This window comes from Anguilla anguilla, chromosome 5 (assembly GCF_013347855.1).
Source record: "Anguilla anguilla isolate fAngAng1 chromosome 5, fAngAng1.pri, whole genome shotgun sequence".
Taxonomy (NCBI): domain Eukaryota; kingdom Metazoa; phylum Chordata; class Actinopteri; order Anguilliformes; family Anguillidae; genus Anguilla; species Anguilla anguilla.
The window spans coordinates 47,478,026-47,501,950 of record NC_049205.1 but is presented as its reverse complement, the minus strand read 5'-3'; the positions used below and the strand labels follow the sequence as shown (position 1 = coordinate 47,501,950).

Genomic DNA, 23,925 nt, shown 5'->3' with positions numbered 1-23,925 from the left:
TGGGAGTGCTCCATTAGCCATGACTAACAAGACTAACCACAGAAAACTCCAAATAAAAACACCATAATGTTTCTAACTAATCTCTGTTGTTATAATAAACAAATATTACAAATCCTGACGACGCATAAACCCTCTGGTGTGAAGTGGATATCATACAACAAAAATGATTTCTATTAGCCTCTTTCTCTGAGCAACTTCTCTTTGAGGATTCCTGATTTTGGCATTCACAAAGAATGAAGGAAGGAATTCAATAGCAGTGTGCAGATTAACCAAATCAAACGTAAACTTAGATTTTAACTTGCAGCATCTTTGTTTACTTTTTCATCCATACATTCCTCATATCTTCATCTGCATAATTTCTAGACCACCCTCATCCAGGTGTGTTCAAGCATTCCGTTGTCACACCTGATTTTTTTTGTTCTTGCTCATTATCATTCTGGTCACCCCCTCTTGTTTATCCATATTTATCTTCTTAAATTCTTAGTTCTTTTGCATGAATTAGGTTAGTGTATGCCTGTTGGGTTCCTCCTTTCCCTGTGCTCTAATTTGACGCTAATGCATTTTTTTCTACATTAAATTGGGATGATGCAATAAGGCATAATCCATCCATCTGAGGACAAATTTCACAGAAATCACTGGAAATGAATGCCTGGAGAATTTAAATTAACCAGAATGACTTTTTCCCACAGAAACTCATTAAATGAAGAAAATACAAAAAAAATCTGCCAGTGATTCAATTAATTTGCACAAGGATGTATATGGATTTGCACTTCACTCCAGTGTAGCCTGTGGGCTAATGCTCAGACACACAAACAGAGGACAGCCTAAATACCTCCTGTCTGGGCACACTCACCATAAGCTAGTTAAGTTGCTATTCACACTACAACATGCAAGTGTGGGCACACCAATTCTACTATACAAAAATCCCCTTAAAGACACTTAAAAATTAAGATTTGCTTTCAAACTCAAAGCAGTTTTCAAAAATTTTTAAAATACCCCAAGTGTCATAAAGATGATTTCACATATCATTTTGCACCTTACAAATTGGTATTTTAGAGAAAACAACATTTTCGTAGTCAATGAAACAGAGAACAATGGCTTTAAAAATAGAAAGCGGCATGAAAACTGGGTGGTGTGCTGAGGACGATGATTTGCGGAAGTGGTGAGCTAATAATGGTGCCAGCATGCTGTGATAACAGCACTGCCCCCTGACCCTTTCCCCTGTCACAGGGAGACAGCTGCTGCAGCCACATCTGTCTCCACTCTGGGTATAGCCTAAATGTTCATTACCCTCATGTTAAATATTTTAAAAGTATTAAAAAGAAAAGTATTCTTCATAACTGGGCTTTCTAGTAGGACATAATGTGGAATTACTGTACACACATATCTTGGTAATACACAGCTCAATGCTCAGGCTACATTTCAGTGGCAGTGATGACGGAGAAACTCTCCAAACAATGTAAAATAAAATTCTGGGTGTAAAGTACTAGTCGTGATAGCCTAATCCCATTTAATTGCCGCGATGACAGATTCCAGTCGACTGGCCCTTTTAAATAACTTCAAGAATTGTGTCCAAGGGATTTAAATGTCAATCTGAGATGAGTTCATTCTAATTTTCCACAATAATGTGAACAACAGCCAGCAATCTCAAGTCACTCCCCTTTGCATAGATGGATCCTTGACTATTCTTTTTCCCTTCAATAAACTATGCATTAAGCAATAATTTACACTAAATTACCCGTGTAATGCTCAGTTTTCCTACAGAGCCCTTCCAGGCTGTGGTCTTATCCAGTGTGGAATGTGTTTGATTTTCTAAGGGGTTATCTAATCTCAAGGGGTAGGATTCAGATACCCCGGCAGATCGATTCATATCAGGGCAAGCATGCTGGGGAGACAGCTGCCCTTTGTTACAGACCTTTTGCAGAATGATCTCAGTGCATTCAAACAAAAGTCTACCACAGACGCTTCAATTAGCGACTGTGAAAACTATTTCCTGCGCCCAGCAAGCAGCAAATGACTTCCTCAGCCGTGTAACCAAAGATGGGGAAAATCCTTAACTGGCAAAAAAAAAGTTAAATAGAGATCATAAACCTCCCTAGGGATGACTCTAATTTCACATTACTCGTTACTTTTTTCTTGGATTGTGAGAGGGCGGAATTCTGCAATTGCTACCATATCATTGATTCTGGGAATGCATCGCCTTTTCGGCTCTTGGTATTCTATCCTGATTGACTGTCATGTTGCTGCAACTTTACATCAATGCAACGTTGGCCTATGTGTTATGTTCATCTAGTTTGAATGACTGGATTGCTTAACTTCCCCTAAAGTGTCCTCTAAAATAGAGCCTGGTGATAGCCAACACAGAGGGGATTAAATGACTTGTACAGGCAGAGAATGCGACTGACACTGAACACGGAAATAATCACATAATTATACTACAGGTAAATATAGATATAATAGATAAATATAGAAGTTTGAGATTCCCCGTATTCAAGGACCCTGTAAATACAGTATTTACTGTAAGTACAGTAAGTCCTTTGTTAGGCGATTTACACCAATGTGAAAAATACGGAAATTTATTATTATTATGTTGTAATTTATCATCACTGGCCACCCAGAGCTCCCAGACACACGCTAACACTGCTCCTTACCAAGCACGTCGGCCGTGGCCATGATGTCACAGGTGTACATGGCGGCCATGAGGCGCTGGGGCCTGGCCAGGAAGGCGTGCCGGCAGCCCTCCTTCACGGCCGCGATGAGCTGCCCTGAGATGGGCCCGTAGCAGTCGGCGGCGGCCCCCTCGTTCCTGCGCCTGCCGGACAGGGCGGGGTCGGGCTCGCGCGCCTCTCGGGGGCGCTCTTCCGCGTCGGCGTCCGCGCTCAGGGGCCACGGCGCGTCGCGGGAGGCGCCCTCCTCCTCCTCCTCGGCCGAGTCCCGGCGGGGAGGCGGTGGCGGCGGCGGCGAGAACTTCATGTCCCACTTCTCCAGTGAGAAGCACACGCCCATCAGGGGCTCCTCGCACATGGGGCCCGAGAGCGCCGCCAGCTGGAAGCCGCTGACGATGCAGCTGTCGAAGTCGCGGAACGCCCCCGCCTCGGGCTTCTCCTTCTCCAGGCACTGCCACACCGACGGCCGCTGGTAGTCCTCCAGGTTGTTCAGCAGAACGTTGGGCCCGCACCGCCGCGGGCCGAAAGACCAGATGCGGCCGACGGCGTTCCTCCACTTCCACCCCTGCAGCTGAGCCTCCAGCCTCTCCCTGAAGTCCTGGATGGACTCCAGCGTTTTCCGGTTGATCTCCAGAGTCTTGCCCTCTTTCACGGACAGGTTGAACTGCTCCATTGTTCGGATGAGGTGGCTGTTCCCCTCCAGCAGCCTGGTGGCTTCCTCAGGAAGCGGGAGGGCCCTGATCCCGATGGTGGCCAGCTTGTTGGAGGTGGTGAGCGTGACAAGGCCGCCGGAGTCCACCTGCAGCCCCTCGGGAACCCTGTACTGGTCCTCCTTCGCCTGGTGGATCACGGCGACCTTCTGCTGCCTCCCCAGGTCTTCGTTCACCATGTCCACTCTGGGCGGCCGGATTACCGTCTCTCGGAAAGGAATGATCGGCTCGGAAGCGCTAATCTCAATTTTTGCGAATCTGCAAAAAAAAGGGGGAAGATTGTTTTTTCTTTCTGTCAAGAACGTACTACCTTTCAGTTTTCAGTCAATGAAAATTGCTTAAAGTTAAAATGCATCCAGGGTTGGGAACTCATGATATTTGTTTGCCAAGTATAACGTGCTGTCGTTATCATCTTAAATGGTAAAACATGTGTGTGCCATTTAGATAAAATGACTTTGAGCTAATTAATATTATACAAACCCTTTCTTTAGTCTAAATGAAAGAAGTTAAACCAATGACTTGCTTATTCTTAAGTCCATTCAAATATTAAACATGAATAGGGCGGCCCGAAACAAATATTTCTCCAGAATATTAAAACCACCAGAAATCCCATTATTGCATTCAGGTGAGGAGCTATAAAACTATATTTTAAAAGTGTGACAATGAGGCTATAACAAAATGCAAACAAATGTATTGCCGGTATCGCCGGATAAAGGCAGTGGTGGCCTAGGTTTCCCCACTAACAGGCCTACTTTAACTGGAGCAGACAGCAGCCCAGATAAGACCAATGTCCCACCATGAGACAACTATGAGGAGGCTTTTTCTAATCCACTTACAGACAGACAGTCATGAAAAGGCTGAAAACCAGCTAATCCTTTTTACATACACAAGACGCTACTTCCGTCTGCTCTGCTTTCAAAGCAAACCAGATCTGTCCCATACAGTAGATGGGGGTTACAGGACAGACTGCGACACTTAACAGTAAGTAGGATACAATCAATACAGTTCTGCTGAATTCCTACACTAGAAAAAATCTTTCAACCGTTTCATCAATTCTTAGCTTAAACTGGAGATTCATAAAATGTATTACATGTTGAAAATACTAACACACACATGCATGTGTTTAACACTGGTAAATATGTGTTTATTTGTTTCTCTTGTTAATAAAATAGTCATTAATCTGGACTAAAATAAATCCTCACCAAGCATCAGTTGATGTTTTAGCGGGGCTAGCAGATAGAGGGACATGGATTACTACTGCTACACTGACTTTGAAGCTAATCCGCTAACTGATACACTCCACTGCATTACCTCAAAATAATCCAAAACTTGAAGTTCTGACAAAATGGGGAACCTGACAGAACGTTACCAAGAAAATGTGTGTCCTTCCGCTGGTTTCCACACGGCTTCCTTTGCATTCCGGCTAAACATGAATGAGCCTGTGACTCAACCTGCAGCTGGAGCTACATGTTTATGTCACTCCGCAAACTGGAACGGGACTTACAAATGGGGCTTAAGTATTTATTTCACTACAGCGGGACACTTACGAAGACAGGGTGAGCAACATTAGCAAACGGCAGCATGCTGTTTGTAAAATTTGAGTTCAGCCACGGCCTTCTGGTTTAGCGATGACTCCATTTTAAGATGGGTGTTGTGGTTCTCTATTGACGCTTCATTTACCGCCCTTAGAAATCATCTCTTGTAACAAAAAAAAAAAAGAAATAAAAATAAATAATATCACTGCACTTCTCCAACGACGATAAAATGGTTTATTATAACACAAAAATAAGCTCTTGTTCTTGCAACTATAAAAAGACTGGTGATGTGTTTAGTACAGAAAATAGTTCTTGCTTCACAGTTTGTAAAACTGAAACAGTTACACTTTTGTACACAGGAATAAGCTCAATATATGCCAATTTGTTACTTAAGTTGTACAGTGTCACAAGACCTGATGGCTGACCTACTTTAAAAAGAAACATCTCTGCATCATGTGATGTCACAGTAACAGGACTTCTGAGTGGCTGACCTCTTGCTGATGACGGTGAATAGAGCTTAGGGCCAGCACACAGTCGACACATGCAGGCTGGCAAACTCTTGGTGATACCAATGTAGGGGGCTCACAAAGGCTCAATACACATAGTGAAATGCACCATTAAGACACTGCAGACATGAAGTGCAGTATGATGCAATGCTGTGGGTGGCAGTACTTAAAAACCACTGTCATTCGTCTTGAGGGAAACCCCTTGTTAAAAGAAACAAAAACAAAAGATCTTTGTGGCTTGCTTAAGATGAGAGAAAAAATGGGATTATTTAAATCTAGCAAGCAACCAAAGTGATAAATATCAAGCTTTCTAACCACAGCCATTTCGTTTGATTTGGGGTAGTCTCTGACAGCGTTTATGGAAAATGAGTGGAAATACGTTTTTGAAAAAAAACAATAAATTATACAATTTTGTATTTTGACATAATTAACTAAAGACTTGAACTAACCGTGTTTGTATCCTTTTTGAGACACTGCAACAAGCACTGAGATGACATCAGTCATTAAGTATTTGTGTGCACACGTTGTATATACTGCTCGGGCCACTGGTGAATCCGCATTGCATCACTGCGCTCATTACTCCTCCAACGCGCTGCTGGCAGCGACGCTCCCCTCCAAAAGTATGACCCAATATTGTTGCAACATTAGCAGCCGTAAATAGGGTTACCATCCTGCCTATTACTGTCAGTTACATGTCCAGTGAGACACCGCTCGCACCGATCCTCAGGTTGTGTCCGCATCTCCAGCTCACCGCCAAACAGATTTGACTGGCAAAAGCAGACAGGAGTCAGGGCAGGTCATAATCATGCATAAATATGCTGGGTTTGCTGCAACCGACAGCCCACCGCGTGCGTTGAGCTGGGCGTCGGCTTTGTCGCCGTTTTTACCTCAGTTAACCTCCGCCATCGATTGGGGGGAGAACGGACGAGCACGCGCTCTCCTCAGAAGCATGCGCTATCAGCCTCTGCTTCTTATCGCACTGCAGTCTGCGTGACAGGCTGGCAGAGGCAGGAGCTGGAGGAAGACCATTCACACACGGCTTGACGAGCGGACTCGCGGGCGCCCGTTTAACCAGTAGGAGTCGCTGGTGCGCGATGCGACCATCTCATCCCTGGACAATGTTGTGCACTGCCCAGTGGGGCTGCATGCCATGCTGTGTGTGTGTTTTAGGTGCAAGCTTCCCTCTGCGGTTTGCTCAGATCAAGTGCGGTGTTCATAACCAAAATCTATTTGGCCATAACAATTCCATTTCCTCATCGCCTGTAACAGCTCAGAGGGAAGGAGGACTGGGCGGGGCGTACCAATAGGCTGCAGAAGTCAAAAGCAAAATCTAGAGTCGACCTATAACTGCAAAAACATAATAAAACTTAAAGAGACTTTGGTGTGCAGTGAATCTGTCCATTCAGCACGTTTTGTGAAAAGTTAAAGCAGAGCTGGCTCACTCTGGACAAGTGAAATACTATGTCTGTAATCAGGGTGACAGGACATAGAAGTACCACTGTCAATCAACAGTAAGCTCTTGAAGACAGGCCATGTAGGAACATAAACAAGGCAGTTTCTTTGTCCTGCAGCTGCTGGCTACAGAAACATCTTGAAGTATTAATAAGGCTGTGTAAACTGTAACTGCACCTTTGTTAAAATCTGCAAAAATTAATCCTAGTAAATGGCATATTCAAGTATCGTTCGTGTAATTAGTCTCACTGATATTATATTAAACCCCTGACATGGGAGCAAACTCAATGGAAGCACTTTAACGTGAGGGAATGTGAATAAGAGTACAGACAAGATTCTGTTAAATCAGGTCCATTGTTAACTGCAAGAAAAGCAACATTTTAGAAAACTGACAAAAAAGGGTCATTCATTCAACTGTAATGGCACCATTTTAAAAATGACTAAACAGGGCATCTGAAACTTTTAAAAACAGTAGTACAGTAACGGTAATCCACAGAAAGGCTTGTTTCTCTAATTGCTAATGAGTCCTTCAACACCGCGGCCTCCTCCTGTTTTACAGCTCACTGCCAACGGAAGTGTGGCTGTCTTCACAGTGTCTGCGCGTTACACTTCTCAGCCTGGAAGCAGACAGCCGGGCGAGCGAAGTCTCCTCGCTCGCTTTCATCTCTGCCTAATTCTGCTGCGCTTTTTTTACCCCCCACCCCCCCCACCTCCCCTACCCGCCGTCTCCTGCAGCTTGGTCACCTGCCCAGAACAGCCTCGTCAGGGAAGGAACTTCATTATCTGCCCTCCTGCCACTTACGGCGCCAATTTAAGCTCTTCAAACAGGCCTGTCAGTGTAAAATAAAAATAAGCAGATTCCGCGATCACTGCTCTAAATGCCTTATTCATAAGACAAACAGGCTAAACGTTATAAATACAGACAGCCTGAATATTAGCCTCTGTTTCATATCCAAACCCTTTAAACAATGCATCTTTATGAACACTGTACTGCTGTGCCTCACAAGGTTCCATCATAAATAAATCACACAGGGACCAGCTTATAGCACGTCAGAAGCTGGAGGGCACCTATTCCACCAATAAACCTTCTTACATGAAGTAAATGTAGTCTGTTGTGTGTGTAGGGTCCAGTTCACACCAATGTCTGTATTGCACTGTTTTTTTGGAACTACAAGAATGGGCAAAGTACTTTTTAAGATGCAATTTTCTGCTTCAATGTCAAATGAGACACACATATTATTCTGCATTTAATAACCATGTATTTTAGGATAATTATGTTATGATTAAGATAGCAATACTTTGATTGGTTAACAAGCAAAAGTTTATTTGATTCCATATGTATACAAAAAGCAGCACAGCTATGATGCAACAATCTTTACCTTTCTCTGTCAATGAACATTTAATATCAGTAACATTTCCTTCCTTATCCTTTTACTGAAACAATTATTGAAAATCATTTAAATAATAATTGAGTAATTTAGGATGAAAAGATATAAAATTTTCTATCACATGGTGCCATATGAAAAATCCCAACCCAATTAATATTCATAAAATTGACCATTTGGCAAACTTTGTTCTAAAATTAAAGATTATTCTGTATTTTCCATGTTTGCAATCATCATGTTCTACATTAATTGTGTTTAAAATTCAGATTCACCTGAGAATTATTTTAAATGTATTATTATTTATTATATATTTTTTGCAACTGTTAGGACCACTCACTAGCTAATGCTACAAATTTAATACTTAAAGGCATCCTTAACAGAATTCATTTAAAAATTAAATTGGTTTCAAGGTGTGCAATTTTGCAGGAACTCCCAGTGGAATCCAGCCTTCCTTTAACAAAGTCGAATCTGCAGCTCATTTCTGATCCTTGCATTATTAAAATTTCATCAGGCCTTGAGAGATTACTCTGACTTTCATGAAGATTGATTTTTTTTTTCCAGTGTGGCAAATGGCAGAAATGTGTAATCATTAAATGTTATGTGCTCTAAAGCAGTGGTCAAAGTGAGGACTTTTGGTTGAAAATGCTCAATTACCCAAGTCGGTTCTGTTATTTCCACATATAAGCATGTTACTATAAAGTTTCAACTCGCCACCTTTCACCAGATTTAGTGTTTAATGACATTAACACTCTGAATATTACACTTGGATTGCATCTACTCTAGAAATATATAGGCCTACTTCACTTATGGAACTGACTCCCACTGGATTAAGTGATTGCTCAACTGAATAGTATGTGCAGCCCCTACCTTGACTTCTATTCAACTTTTAGGGGGCTTTAAGGTGGGTATACTATTGGATGTTAAAAGAAATACCAGGACTTTACAGGAATCCTCATAAAAGCTCATTTCACTATACAAACTAATGGCATAACCTGGCTTTTCCATTACTGTAACATCTATGAAATTTAATACATTTAGTGGGTGATCAGAAATCCAATGACAAACTGACTAATTGTTCACTGCATAAGTGTACTCAGAGAGCATTGTCCTCTCTCTACCTTTCTCCAACCGCTGATGCCACTGTACAGTACGAATCACTTACCAGCTTGAATTAATTCAAGTCAGTGCAGTCTGTAAATTATGTTATCAAGTTAATAATTCACACATGTGTCTGACACATGAAAGCCAGTAATGCATTTCACTTGCAGAGAAACTGAATCTATTACAGAGCAATCTGAATATATGCAAGGGCTTTCACTTCTGGAACGCACTTGTTCACACACACAGGTATGCGACCAGAGCATTCCTGATTCGCGGAGAACGGAGAAGGCTCCGGCGACGCAGGACCGACGGCAGATAGAGCTGAAGTGGGGAATGTTTTAATGACACGTGTTGCGAGGTGTGAGGAGCCGAAGGGGGGAAATGGCGCCAGCAGAGGTCCATTAGCCAGCTCAGTCTGAAGACACAGCCGGCCTGTACGCTTACAAAAGCCACATGTGCCACCTTATTAACACACTGAGATTGCTCCTACCAGAAACCCTACATTCACCAGCACTGAGATGAGCCCTTTCCCCGTCTTTGTGAAAACCCAAGTGCCGGCTGCCGGTCAGCTTACGGCTCACGCGAGCCGGTAATCTCGCTCGCTTCCAGGTCAGCTGTCGCTCGCGAAGGTAGGATGGCGTATTTAACGCCTCGACGTTTAATTTCTCTTCAGAGTATTTTTCACATCTCCTCCGGAGACATTTTCAGAGACAAAACATAATAAATGGCTGCATCCTACACGCACCCACACAATATGCATAACAATAAGCAGTTCCAGACAAAGAGACAGATCAGCGAGAGATACTCCTGATTGTCTGCCACCTAGTAGAGTATTATCACATTAGATGCGATTTCCAATTAAGGAAAGAATGGGAGCATAAATGTTAATGCCAGCTTTCCAGAATTTTAAGATTTCGCCACTCACATTTAAATGCTTCTAAACCTCCTCTACAAAAGGCTCACAGGTAGCAGTTACCAGTTATGTGACAAAGCCACATGCCACTTGTAAGAAAAGCCGTAATGAAGTACTTAAATCCTGGCAGATTCCATATCTAATCATCACGGCAGATTTTTACATTTGAAAAGCGGGAACTATGGATCATGGTGAATAAATGCAATTAAACTGCAAATACTACATCAGCGTCTATTATATTTCACACGGTAAAGACCCTCCTGTAATTCACTTCACACTTCAAAGTTCAATAATCTTTAAATAGGCTGCCATTATAGAAATTCAAAAGGTGACAATTGCATGCGGTTGTTTGCTTAACAGCAGGTGAAGCGCACTAATGGTCTGGCGCTGTTGTCCAGAGGTAATATGTACCTGACATTAATTACAGAGATGAATAAGAGCTGAATGTCTCTGCACCACAAACAGGAAGCGCATCGAGAAGACTTGATTCTTTTTCCTCCTCAGTTGGCAATGCTCAAAAATCAGACCTCTCCACAAGCCATCACCATTATGGTAACAGAAATAAGCCATAGGTCTGTGATTGAACAAATAGGCCACAGACCTCACTTTTCTGGATAAACAAGCAGGCTGCACACCTCACTTCTATGATAAAACAATTAGCCCCAGACTCCCCTTTATGGTTAAAAAAGCCCCCAGACCTCAACTCTGTGGCTACACAAATAGGCCATGGATCCCACGGCAGCACAAGTAAGTCCCAGGTGTCACCTCTATGGCAAAAGAAGCAGGCCTCAGGACCTCACCTTTATGGTATCAGAAGGACTTCCCAGACCTCACCATTATGGGAACAGAAGTAGGCCCCGACCTTATCAAAGGGTCATATCGTATCTATGGTGGCCCAGGTAGGTCCCCCCCAAACACTCACCTCTCTCTCAGGTCATCCAGACAGCGCTGGAGGTGGACTTCACCGGCCGTCACCAGGACGTGCTCCCCCGTCTCCTGAATGAGAACTTCCACACACGGATCGGCCTGGTTCAGCAGTTTCATGCCCCTCACCAGCTTGGGCATCTCACCTGCAGATCACAGACACGCGGGCACACGCACATGTCTGTGGTTAATGAGGGCATTTACTTACACAGTGGCGCTGTAAAGAGCTGTGTGGTGTGGGCTCAGTCACTCTTTGATTCTGCCTCGGTCCTTTGAAGGCGAACCCTTGAAAGCTCGCCCTGAATTCCACAACTTTCGTGTAATGAGTTGAGCTGGGAACATTACACATGCTGCGACAGATGGGAAAATAGCCTGCGCTTAGTGACTTTTGCGTGCGGTCTAAATAAGGTCTAAATGTAACAAAAGTCACAACTTTTCACATTTGTCTTATGTATGCCCCTTATATAAAGTCACACAAACAATTTAATTTTAATTGAATAAAATAAATGTCACCATTACAAAGGTAACACATAACTTAAAGATGTAAATAGCAGGATAGCAGGATTAAAGATGTAAATAGCCACATAAACTTGATTAGGAAGCTCTTCTATTTCAAGCTAATGATGCTTAGGTTATTTTAGTTTTGTTTCCATACTCCATATCCCAAAATGAAATGCAGCATGTAATGTATTTACATATGTGCTTAACACAGTTGTTTCCTATAAGCCAATTTTTCTACTTAAGCGATTGTTATACAGAAACAAATCTCCATTAAAAATATGTTTTTCCTGCTAGTTTATAATTAAAGTCACCCATGTCTTGTTGCACTAAGCAACGGGTTTAATAAAAGAAAAAGTAATGGGAACACACATTTTCCTCTCTGTGGGCAAGGGTGAGGATGAGCTAATTTAATTATATTCAGCGCTGCGAAGTATGGACAACCATTTCAGAGTGTGCAGCACAGCTGAAAATACAGGTATCTATGACCTGCTGATGTGATCTGTGGCCAAAGGCATTTGCTTGTACTTACACTAACAAATGTTACACACCACAAGCAGACCTGCTAACTCCTATCTTTCAAGAATGATCTGCATTTAATATTTAAAATAAATATGACAACATGACCTGAATATTTACAATTATACTATGTTATAATTGAATACTAATTAAATACTAATTATCTTTCATTTTACTTAATATTTGTTACAAATAGATCACAGGGTCCTTCCAGCAACCAGTATTAAACAGGAAACAAGTCCTGGTTTTCTTAGATTAAATACACTACCATGCAGTAACACATGGCCAATGAAGCTGCATAAAATAATTATATATGGCAATTATAAACATGAGAAAAGCAAAGCTTTCTATCAGGAGGGACATCATAAAGCCCTATCCACTCCCTTTAACTACTTTTTACATATGTGCAATAAATAACGTTACAATGTATGTGCTCTTTGACAATTTTGAGCTATGTTTAAAAAATGATTTCATGCTGATTTGATTACTAACTTGACCTATTATAAAAAAAAAAAAAAATAATAAAATATCTTTTCAAAATTAAAGCAGAGAGGTATCTGTTCATTACACTTTCATTACTTAATAGACTTCTGGCAGAAAATAAAATTTTAGTAAGTCCTTTGTTGCTGAAAAGAAAAACAAGCTGCATTTTTCACCTTGAAATAGTTCCAATGTGACTAATGAGCTCCTAAAGTGTGAGTGTTTCCACAATAAAGTTCAGATCGTACTGTTACTAAAAAAGTCAGTTCAAACATTTTTTTTTTTTTGCCCCACATTTCAGTTCACCCTACCTGAACCACGATAAACTGACTACTCCTGAAATTCAGGGACAAGAAAGCAGCAAGAGCATAAGCATGGTTCACCACACTCACTCGGGTGCTTGGGTTCGATGGCCACTCGTACGATGGGGGTGGCCTCAAAGTTGAGAGGGGTGAAGGCGGGACAGGCTGGGGATGTGGACAGGGTAGCAGACTTCAGGATCCACTCCTCCATCCCACCAATACCTTGGGATGTAAAACGAGAGAGACAGATGGATGAAGGACCGTTGATATTTCTATGCTAATTTTCCTCTCAAAGCAAAAAACGTTAATGGCTGGCTCAGTACACAAAAGGGAATGTGGCGGAAGCTCCTCTCTGCACCAGACAGAGAGCTAATTAGAGGGGAGGGCCTAGTGAGAGGTAAAGTAAGGCCAATATGATTGGTTCTGAGGCACCGACTGAAGAGGATTGTTTAAGTCCTCAGAGTCAGTGTGGCAAACCCCAGTCCTGGAGAGCCACGGGGTCTGCCGGTTTTAGCTTTCTCCAAAATCAGTAGCCAAATCAGACTCAAGGAACAAAGTAAAGTCAGCCGATTGATCAATTACAGGAGTTTATGACAGGATAATAACCAGTGGACCCTGTTGCTCTGCAGAGTCAGGGCTGGCTCGCAGTAGGTGAAGAGCAAGTGGCATGATTAACCCAAAACGTTATTCACACCAATTACTCACACACCAAAGCATACCACCCCCTCAATAAAAACAGAGACAAAATAAAGTGGAAACCCTGAACACTTCTGGCCACAGAGTACAAACGCTTTTCGGATTCCTAGAATTACAACCGTGATTTCAGAACTAAACAAAATTACATGAATTATGAGTAGACGGAAAAAATAAACTTTCACCCAGATGAAAGATAAGCTTGGAGGCAGTGAAGGAAAAAATAATTGCGATCGTCACGCGCATTTCGAATAGTTTTGTTTAAAACAAATCACAAAAGCCTAAAGGCTTCCATTCATGGCTCTGACGAAGAAGCAGAAAAAGGAGGAGGAGGAGAAGAAGAATAAAAAATAAAAAAAACCTGAGTGCATCAGCACAAAATGATTCCAAAGCCCCGCACGTACGGATTCATTTCAGCCCAGAAAGAAAAGGAGGGAAGATTTATTTTCCAGCTGTCACAGAGAACAGGCCCCGGGGGAGCAGAGCTCATAATGTAATGGCCAGAGCAGCCTTTTGTGCGGCGAATACTGTATGGGAGGAGACGCGCGGGGTCCGCGCTGTCTGCTCCTGGGAGAGGCCGCGGGGCCGGACGAGCCCTCTTTGTTCCGCACGCTCGCCTCCCCGACTCCCCGGGTTAAGCTCCCGTGCGGCCTTTCAGACGGCCCAGACCCGCCGCGTTTACGAGCCGGAGGAAACGGGAGAGCGCCCCGCTTTCTTTTTATCCAGAAGGCCGGCCCCCCATCGGCATTCCCTTCACCCCCGCAAACCGTCCGTCGCCGTCTACCGTTCCACGCAGGCCGCCGTTCGTCAGCCTCCACCCCGCCATCTTTTTTTTGTCTTTTACACTTTCTGCCGCCCGTCGACAGCTGAACGTGACGTTAACTCAGAACGGGACGCTAAGGAGGCCGCTAAGCTTCCGTTTGGAGAGCGGCTTCGCAGCTCCTTGTGCGCAGGAAGGCCCAGCCGTCGGCTCGCTCCGAAACGCCTTCACCGCTCGCTTCGCTGAATCGTCCAAGGCTGATTTGTCGGACGCCGTAATTGCATTTACAAGAACAAACAGCCGCGGGCTCTAAAATAAAAACAGTCTCCTGAGAGCCGAGACAGAGCTGGCTTCCTCAGGGTGTCCCGCAGCTTATTATGCTTTCGCTGCGCTGTAAAACACTCGCTTTTTACTGCGCTTTTCATCAGCGGCACTTGTGGCACCAACGTGAGCGCAACACGCGCCGAACGAGCCGGAGATGGGGACACGCCGTCCTCTCAAACGCGTTCAGACGCATAAATCTCCAGAGCTTCATTACACCAGCGCCATGTTGCTCGCATCCATCTGGCTTAAACTGGTTGACAGTGAGTAACTATTTATAGATGAGATACAATCGCAGCTATCCTTACGTGAACTTTTTTTTCCCCCCTCAAAAATCTTTTCCACAGTAAAACAAGGTTAATTTAACCCGAATTGTCTGTGTCCTGCTAAATGATGAACATCATCTGCTACAGGAATGGCCGTTTAGCTCCTCATTGGCTCGTTCTGAATGGAAAGAAATGTGCTTTCGTTGGAATGTAGCACACACATAACCATGGTAATATGATGATACACTCCCCAGAAAATACCAGATAAAATAACATCACTTTGGGTCATAAAAGAAGGGTTTTGTCAAAACCTTTTGTTCACAGCATGTACGCTGTGACACCAGTAGCTTAAAGTTATTCACAAACATCTGTTCTACGGTGCGTGCAAATATTAAAAATACTTAAAATGCTGTGCTTATTCACCCACAGTACCAACAGACCAGCTGCACATCGGTCAGTAAGATCAAGGTCTGGGGCTACAATAATAACATCATGGCTTTGGTATTCCTGCAAGAGTGGAATCGGAAGTGCTTCTAACTAGTTCAGTGAAGTGGGAGGACCAATGGGATTTTTAGTGGAAACATGACAAACCTATTAAAGGCAAAACATGAAAAACAAAAATCAATGCCATAAACCAGCAAAAATGTGAGTTCAAATAACACTGTGATAATGAAATAATGGTAGACCTTTGTTTCTTATGGTTATAAAAGACAGCCATAAAAGGACAAGAAATATATTTTTTAACATCTCTATCATTGTTACATTCAGTTTCATAATCTTGCCACATGTTTAATGTTCAACATCCTTTTTTATACACACAATATAAGATATTTAATAAAACTGCAGCTGTGCTGAGATGCACTTTATGGGATATTTTAAATGAAGATTTCTTTCTCTAAGAAATGATTAGATTGAGCAAAAGATTTTATTATACATTACGCATCAAGCACTACTTCAGTCCCCAATGTAATGGATCCTTACCCAGCCAGACTACACAAACATAATGAGACATGAAGAGCTGAAAATACATAGTAAATAAAAGTAGTGCTGAGATGAGAGACCCTCTCTTTTAATAAAGCCAATACTGAATCTTGTTTGTGAAGCCAGTCAGGCATATCCACCTTAAATTGATCATTACTTACTACGCCCTGCCTATCAGATGGACAACGTAGCCAGACCGTGACGACCCCTCGCCCGATAAATGGATCCGCAGGTAAAGGCGGATCTCTGGGCTGTGACCTAATCGCGCTGCCGGGTTCGTTTAGAGGCGATTCTGTTTGGGCCGGCGGTGCGGGCAGTTCGAGCGGAACGGAATCACTCAGTCGGTTTGCCAAGACGTAAACGAAATGAAGTGGCCGGCCCCAACAGAGGCGCTCTTTGTGTCTCCCGTGTGCTCCCCCACACTGCAACCCCTCCCACCACCACCACACACACACACCCTACACCGCACACACCCTACACCACACACACACACACACGCACACAGACACACCACACCCACACACGCCCGCACACACACCCCCCACCCAAACCCACACACACACCCCACACCCACACTCCACACACACACATACCCCCCCACACACATGCACACACACACACTCCCGTCTCCACACAGTGCTGTTTATCTTGCTGCTGACGACTTCCTTGAAGCGGCTCTATGGGCTGAGAGGTTAAGCTCTGCCAAATGAAAGTCCTCCCCCCCCCCCTTTAAAAAAAAGCAAACTTCACTAATCACTGACTTCAGATGGCATTTTAACGATTCTAATATAAATCCCGTTGCTCTTAAACTTTTAACCCACGCACATGGTTTGGGTTTCTCCACACCCAACTGTGTGCTTCACGTTCCAAATTAATCCTCTGTGTTAAAAATACCAGCGGCACTGAAAAGTTAAAAATACTAGTCTGGCCTTCGCAGTAATTGCTTTTGAACCCTCACACAGCAGGACCACAGGCTACCCATACACAACATCACCTGTAACCTGCTTGTATCACTAACACAAAAGCCCGGTCATATATCCAACTGATAGGGGTGGAAAAAAAAGTCAAATCCAGGTAAGATCAAATAAAATCCCCAAAACAAGCATGCCATCAGTTCAACGACAGTACAGCCAGGTGTCCACACAATGAAGAAATCACTACTCACAAATCCTAACGGGAAATGAAAAACCAATTTTTTCATAGATTAACTTGTGAATGAAATCGCTGCATTCCTATACTTGTCATTGGGTAGGAGCAATTAGGTTCTTGACCTTTGGAAAGCTGTCCAGGGTAGTAAAGACATGTGCAGGCTCACTTCAGTGAGTGCTCTCATAACAGCAGATTCATTTGTAAGTATTCTGCAAATGTCATACAGTTATGCCAAAGAAGAACAAATGGCAAGTAGACGTTCAACAAATGTTTAAAATGTACTACATACCTCTATGGCTGTATTTTTCCCACGGCCACATTAAGAACACTTGATTTTAAATAACCTACAAGCATGTCCTCCTCTCAGAGAAATGGAAACAAAGCCTATTCATCTCCAGTCGAACCCAGCAGTGTTCAGCGATGATTGTGCGAAAACAACCTCTCAAATCTTAAAGAGATCCGTATCTCCTTTATGGACCAGAGCACTTCCAAGAGCAAATATATCCGCTCACTGTCGAGGGGGCCTCTGTCATCGGACTCCCGATTACTCCGATGAAATACGCCTCTGAAAACAAACTTAATTCTTATCTGGGAGCAGCCATACATAAAGCCCTTTTACAGGACGGCCATTACAGTGATAATGCTGCCTCCAGGTTTCTGATAAGAACGGGGCTAGCAACAGTCTCTTCTGCTCTGTCTGTGTAAACGCTCATGGCTATATCCTACACAGAAATACTCAGCAAAACAAAAAAAAAAGAAAAAGACTCATAGCTACATTGAAACACTTGCCGTTATGAGCAAACAGACCATAAACTGTGCCAATGGCTTGTACCGTCATTTATGTTTACATAGTGTAATCTTTACAATACCTGTCAAATGCCTTCAAGGTGCACTGAAAACAGAAGGCCGGTAGGAAATGCTTCAAAAAGACTCTGGGTAAACTTTTAAACTGCAAATAGCAGTTCATGCTTGGTCTGTAACACGAGTAAGGACAATTATGATATTTTCGCTTGGCAGATATTCTTACGCAGTGAAACCGCACATTTTACATATCAGCTGAATAACCAAGAGTCGGATATTTGCTAAAGCACTCCAGATCAAGTACCTTACAGAAAAAACACACTGCGGTGTTACCCAAAGATTCAAACCTGCAACCTTCTGCTTATTTGCATTCACAATTTCTTTATAGTATTACCAAATATAAACATTGTGTTATATGACCAATGTGAACATATTTGCATTGAAAAAAAAAGGGGCCTTTGAGTGCCAAGTAACCCAATTTCATCACTCGGCAGAAGCATTCCAGCTTTACTTGAACTTGTTCAGCCTGACACTGACCAACAATTACAGGTCTCTAAAGTCCTGTGGGGACATCTGGAAAAGCCAGCCAAGGTTATCTTCCCAGACAAGACGCTTCCTCAACACTGCGCTACTCAAAGCAGCAGCTTAATTACAGTGCATACGGAGGACCTGAGAATCAGATACAGGGTTTTAGCCAGGATTCGCTACCCTTCCACCAGTATCAATCAAAGTTTGACTAAACTTGTAAAAGCAGAGCGAGCTGGAATTGGTACTCAAAAAACACCGGGGGAGACTGAGAAGAGAGCTCACAGTGACTCAAGCCCAAAGACATTTCCTCAAACCACAAATACAGTTGGCTGAGACGCTAGTTATATAAAGTACATTTTTTCCTCTTTGTGTATTTGGCAGCTGTTACCCATCTCAGCTGCAGCTCGGGGTCTTTTTCTCCGAGCTGGCGTCGTGGACAGCTTTCGTAGCCGAGAACTGGAATAATAATGCCTGCTAAGTGTTTTTCAGACCTTGCATTTGCTTGTTACACTGTGTACGGTAGTTAATGTATCCCTACGTCTCATTTGTATACTATACTGAATTAATTTCATGACATATGGCAAGGTGAAAACACACAATCACTCTGTTGATAATTTTAAACAGCTTTCCAAATGTGTGGCAGCGCTGATGCACTGGGGGACTCCGCCTGTGGGTTTAAAATAACCATGTGAGAAAACTCATCTTCATTCATACATCTCACCCTGACAAAACTAGTTGGTAAACAGTAAATCTGCAAAGGTTTTATCATTGAAAGGCCGAGGAAAACACAAAAGTAATTTTTACAAAAACTAGTGCCATGATAGATCTTTTATGAAAATTGTTAGAATACAGCAGAGGAAGAAATACATCACACTGTGTCATGCACAATTAAACATACTGGTTCTATGCTCTACTATATCATTGATTCTAGCCACAAAGTTAGATTAAAATGGGCTATTGGAAAGACGAGCGACCAGTGTAAAACTTGTTTTTCATCTTGCCACCTTCTGTGCAGTATTGACAGCTGGCTAAAGACAATAAGAAATGTAAAGAAAAGCCAACGGAATGATTACTTTAAAAAAGAAAAAGAAAAAAGAAAAGCTATGTCCTGTTGTTTACAACCTTGCCATCAAACACTTACACTTTCATCATCACTGAAGTCCATTTCCTTCTATGCAAATTTAAAATGAAAACAAGACTGCTTCACATTGATTTGAGTATGAATCACAAACACACTGCTTGACTTAATATTCCAAAAACCTTACCCACCTGCACCTGGTCTATTCTAAATACACAATCTTTGCATATGCCCAACATATGAAACTGGGAAATGTTTTTCGGTTCTGTGCAAATATCTGGATTTTCTATGCTTTGTCTAAAGACATTTCAGTGCTCCATAGATAGTCATGGATATTAGCCAGTAAACATAATAAACACACAGGTAATAAGAAACCAGTAACTGGAACATTTATCAGGAGCATCTGTGAGTTTGACCTTTGACCTTTCGAGCTGAGGTTCAATAGGTGTCTGTTGAATAATGAGAGTAACATTATATTTAATTACAATTTGTACATGAACGGCTGAGTTAAAGACTAAGAATGGGGGAAAAATATTTATCATTGAGAGGGAATATGTTTGCACGAACGCGATATTCGGGATAATGACTCTAATCATGGTCGCAACAATATACCTGTTGCAGTGCATTATATGTCAAGGAACTGCATTGCATTAATGTTTTCATAATGGAGACAGATGTGTGTATGGTAGTCATTCTAAAAATGCAAAATTTCTGAATTTACCATATAAGTGAATTATGACGCCAAATTCTGTGAAAAACAGAATGCACAGACCTACAGTATACATCAGGTGTATTCCAAATAAGGCATTTACATAACTCAATATTTCATCTCAGAGTGGAATATCATGCAATAATCCAACAATGGTTACTCTTAACTGTGATACTGGTTTGGTTATGGTGAACTGAGTAAGCTGTTTACTTGACTAAGCTGTTTTATTCCCTCAGTTCTCTTTTGTATTTTCACTGTAAAGTGTCTTTGTTAACAGCGTCTCTGTCACTATAGAAATAAAATAGAAGTGATAATTGGAATACTTTATGATAGTGAAATAGTAATACCCATGTAAACATACTGTCACTTGCAAAACTATAGGGTTTTAAAGCAACAGGCAAAAAACAATAACAATAATAAAACAAACTACTGTAAGTTTCCCTGACCCCTCATTTTGACCTGAAAACTTATGAGGATTTAGGGATCAGCGATGACAGCCTATATGTCAAGTTTCATCAAAAACCACATTTTCAGTTTGCAACAAGGATTTTCAAGAGAGAAAATGTCTGTAAATGTAATAAATTTAACAGGCCAAGGATCCAAAAGTCACCATGAACAATCCATTAACAGTGCCTCAGCGCTGATGCATTCCACATTCAGCCAGCCTTTCTCCTGGCTTGCTGGACGAAGCAAACAAACAGAAATACAAAAAAAAAAGAGAAGCATGTCTTGCGTGCCAGCTGTCAAAGTCAAGTAGTGTCGGAGCGCAATATGGGCCCCAAGTGGCGAGTTTGCCAGGAATCAATTATTGCAGCATGAGAAGGAATACTTTGAGCTCTGCTGCCTGAGCGAGGATGGTGAAAACTGCTGGCCCGGCATCTGGTGACAGACAGCTAGACAAGCTCCTTACCTGCTGTTTCCCTTTCTTTCATCTTTTCTACCCACGATGCACCTCCATTTATTTTTTCCCATCAAAGATAAAAAAAGGCGGTAAAAAAAAAACCTGAATTATTCTCCGACCAGTTTGTTGATTGCTTAATACTGTCATGTATTTTCCCCAAAGGATCAATTTTCATGAAATAATAACTCATTATACTTATTACTCCATTCGAACAGTGATTATAGCTATTTGACAGGAGACTCAATATGAACAAATTCAACTAAATTCAGGGAACTGATTAGTTGACACAATTAGCATATTCCCCATTATTTTCACCCATAAACGGAAAACAAACCACAGATATAGTTTATTTCATCGTGCCTACATTGGCATTGTAGTTTTTGTCCATGAACAATGGCACCATGCCACTGACAACATTTCGCCTCCATTGTGTGAACTCTATACGCTCAAAACACTCCGTCTCATAAATTCAGTCTTAGCTCAGTGTTTGACAGGAGGACATTTCCTGCTGGAAATGTACCGCCATCTGCTGCACTCCAAACAAAATCTATGACAGAAGTTCTTTCCACATCCTGGCTGGCCAGAACAACAAAAATATCATCGATGGAAATAAATGTAATTACAGACAGCCCCCTAGGTTGGCTTGCCTTTTAATCATGCCATCTTCTGGGGCGTCTTTCTCTGCAACATTCAAACTGTCTCAGCTGAATTAGGGCTGAGCCATTATCTAAATGCTTGAAGGGCCTCCTTTCTGTCCTCACAGCCGGGTTAAAATCAACAGGTGAACCTTCTTTCCCAGCACAGGCCATTAAAGAAAAACAAATTCACTGGCAGAGGAAACCTCAGCTGCACAGGCATTGTCTAAAGTCTTTTACAGCTGCTTTTAAAATGCTCTTGATTGCTTTTCTTAATCTTATCTTTACTCCCCTGCATTTGTACTCACTCCAGTATTCGTTTTGCGCCAGCCTAATTTCTATCTGCCTACAATGTTTTATGCACTAAAACCTTTGTAAGTACAATGTAGGCTCACTTTTTTTCTTATTTTCATTTTCTATTATTTAAATTAGTATGAATGTTATAAAAGTTCCTCTTCTTCTACTTCTTCTTTTTCCTCTTCTTCCTATCATGACTGTTGTTACTACTGCTACCATTACCATCATCGTCTAACCACATGAGCACAAATGCCCAAGCTTACAAGCTCCAGATGGCATAGTTGCCTTTTTATATATCTTTAAAATACATATGGAACGTTAGGAAAAATGAAATGTGGCATAGAGCTCCATATGAATATGTATCACAGTAATAGTTTGGTCAGCTGTTCCAGCAGTGGTTTAATAAAATAGTGGAATGCGTTCAAGAAATTACAATCCATCTTAAGTCCTTCCTTTGAACTATGGAAAGTCCCTCATTGCGGAAAGTCCCTTTTAATCTGTTAGCAGTTTAAAGAGATGGCTTTCACCAGCAGCCAAGCAACACATGGAATTTTAAGTTGAAGTCATCCTCTTCAGAGGGCCCAGTAAGAGGAACCAGGAAAGCCAGGAAACAAGCTGCTGAACACCGCAAGGCCGCCGCACGCGGGAACACTAACGGGTTAAGTCACAGCGGCAGACATGTTCCAGCCGTGTTTGCAGAAACATAACTGCGGTCCCTTTGTGCGCGTGTGGAGGCAAGCGCGGAGGCCGCGGCCAGAGGAAGCCGAGGGGAAGGGGAAGCCATCGCCGGCACCGAGGCACGGGGGCAGCAACAATGCTCCCATTGTGCTGCGGGAACCCGAGGAAGCTCCGTCCGCTATGGAAACCGGGCGGCGGGCGGCGGAGACGCCCAGCCGCGGGGACGTGAAATCGCTCGTCTCCTCCTCCGACGGGAGCCTCGCCTCGCCGTCCTCGTCTGGACGGCTTTTTCTGCTGACCGCGCAAAAGAGCCGGCCGCGGGACCGCGGGGTCGAGCGTCTCCGCTGAGGGGCGGAGGAGGGCAGAGCCGCTCCCGGGGACGACCTCATAGCGTCACGCCTCATCCATTTCGCCCGGGCGACCCGAGCGCCGTCAGAGGCCGCTCCCAGCTAATAGAAAGCAGAAAGGCGGGCGTCTTCAACTCCCATACACTGACTCATGTAGTATAGTGTTTCTCAGACGCCTTTATCGCATGTGAAATCAGGGCGGTTTTCTCCATCTGTGAGGAACAAAGCAAAGGCACTGCGCCATTTACTTAATTAAAAGCAAGGGGAACTGCTTAGACAGAAAATGGCGGCACCCCACCTGGATGCTTTGTTTCTTAGTGGCAGAATGTATTTTCACAAAGCAAACGGGCTTTCTGTCAAGTCAAGTAAACCATTACGAATATATGTTTTAGTTCCCATTTCATTTCTATTGAAAATAACACAGCCAGTGAGGCTGGCCACTGGCAACATATTTTGAGGTTTATTTTCATGTCATAGCTCTAAAAAGCACATGGCACATGGATTCATAGGGTAAGGATGTCCATTACAATCAGCCACTGAACCCCCCCCCCCCCCCCCAAAAAAAAAAAAACAACTCCACTGAAAAGGAGGACCAATCAACTGAGAATTGACCATGTTCTTTCACTTGCCAATTATTTCTTTCAGTCAAGAGAACAAAATAGCTCCATTTTTCATAAAGGCCCTCTTAAACTGAATGACAACTACTGGTGAAAAGAAAACCATTTATCTACTCAAGTATATGTACTAAAAAATTGAATAAAAGGCAAAACACAACTTACATAACAAAAGC

The 23,925-nt window shown here is 42.7% G+C and overlaps 1 protein-coding gene across 3 annotated transcripts in view; it reads right to left on the bottom strand.

Annotated features, from left to right (window-relative positions):
- The window catches only part of efl1 (elongation factor like GTPase 1), a 69,704-nt gene that overhangs the window by 7,924 nt on the left and 37,855 nt on the right, over positions 1 to 23,925 (bottom strand). For all 3 annotated transcript variants that reach the window (XM_035418147.1, XM_035418149.1, XM_035418148.1), the window contains exons 16-18: positions 13,082 to 13,213; positions 11,191 to 11,338; positions 2,652 to 3,634 (exon numbers count right to left, since the gene is read on the bottom strand). In XM_035418147.1, the coding sequence (XP_035274038.1) occupies positions 2,652 to 3,634; positions 11,191 to 11,338; positions 13,082 to 13,213 (1,263 nt within the window). The remainder of the gene's footprint in view (positions 1 to 2,651; positions 3,635 to 11,190; positions 11,339 to 13,081; positions 13,214 to 23,925) is intronic.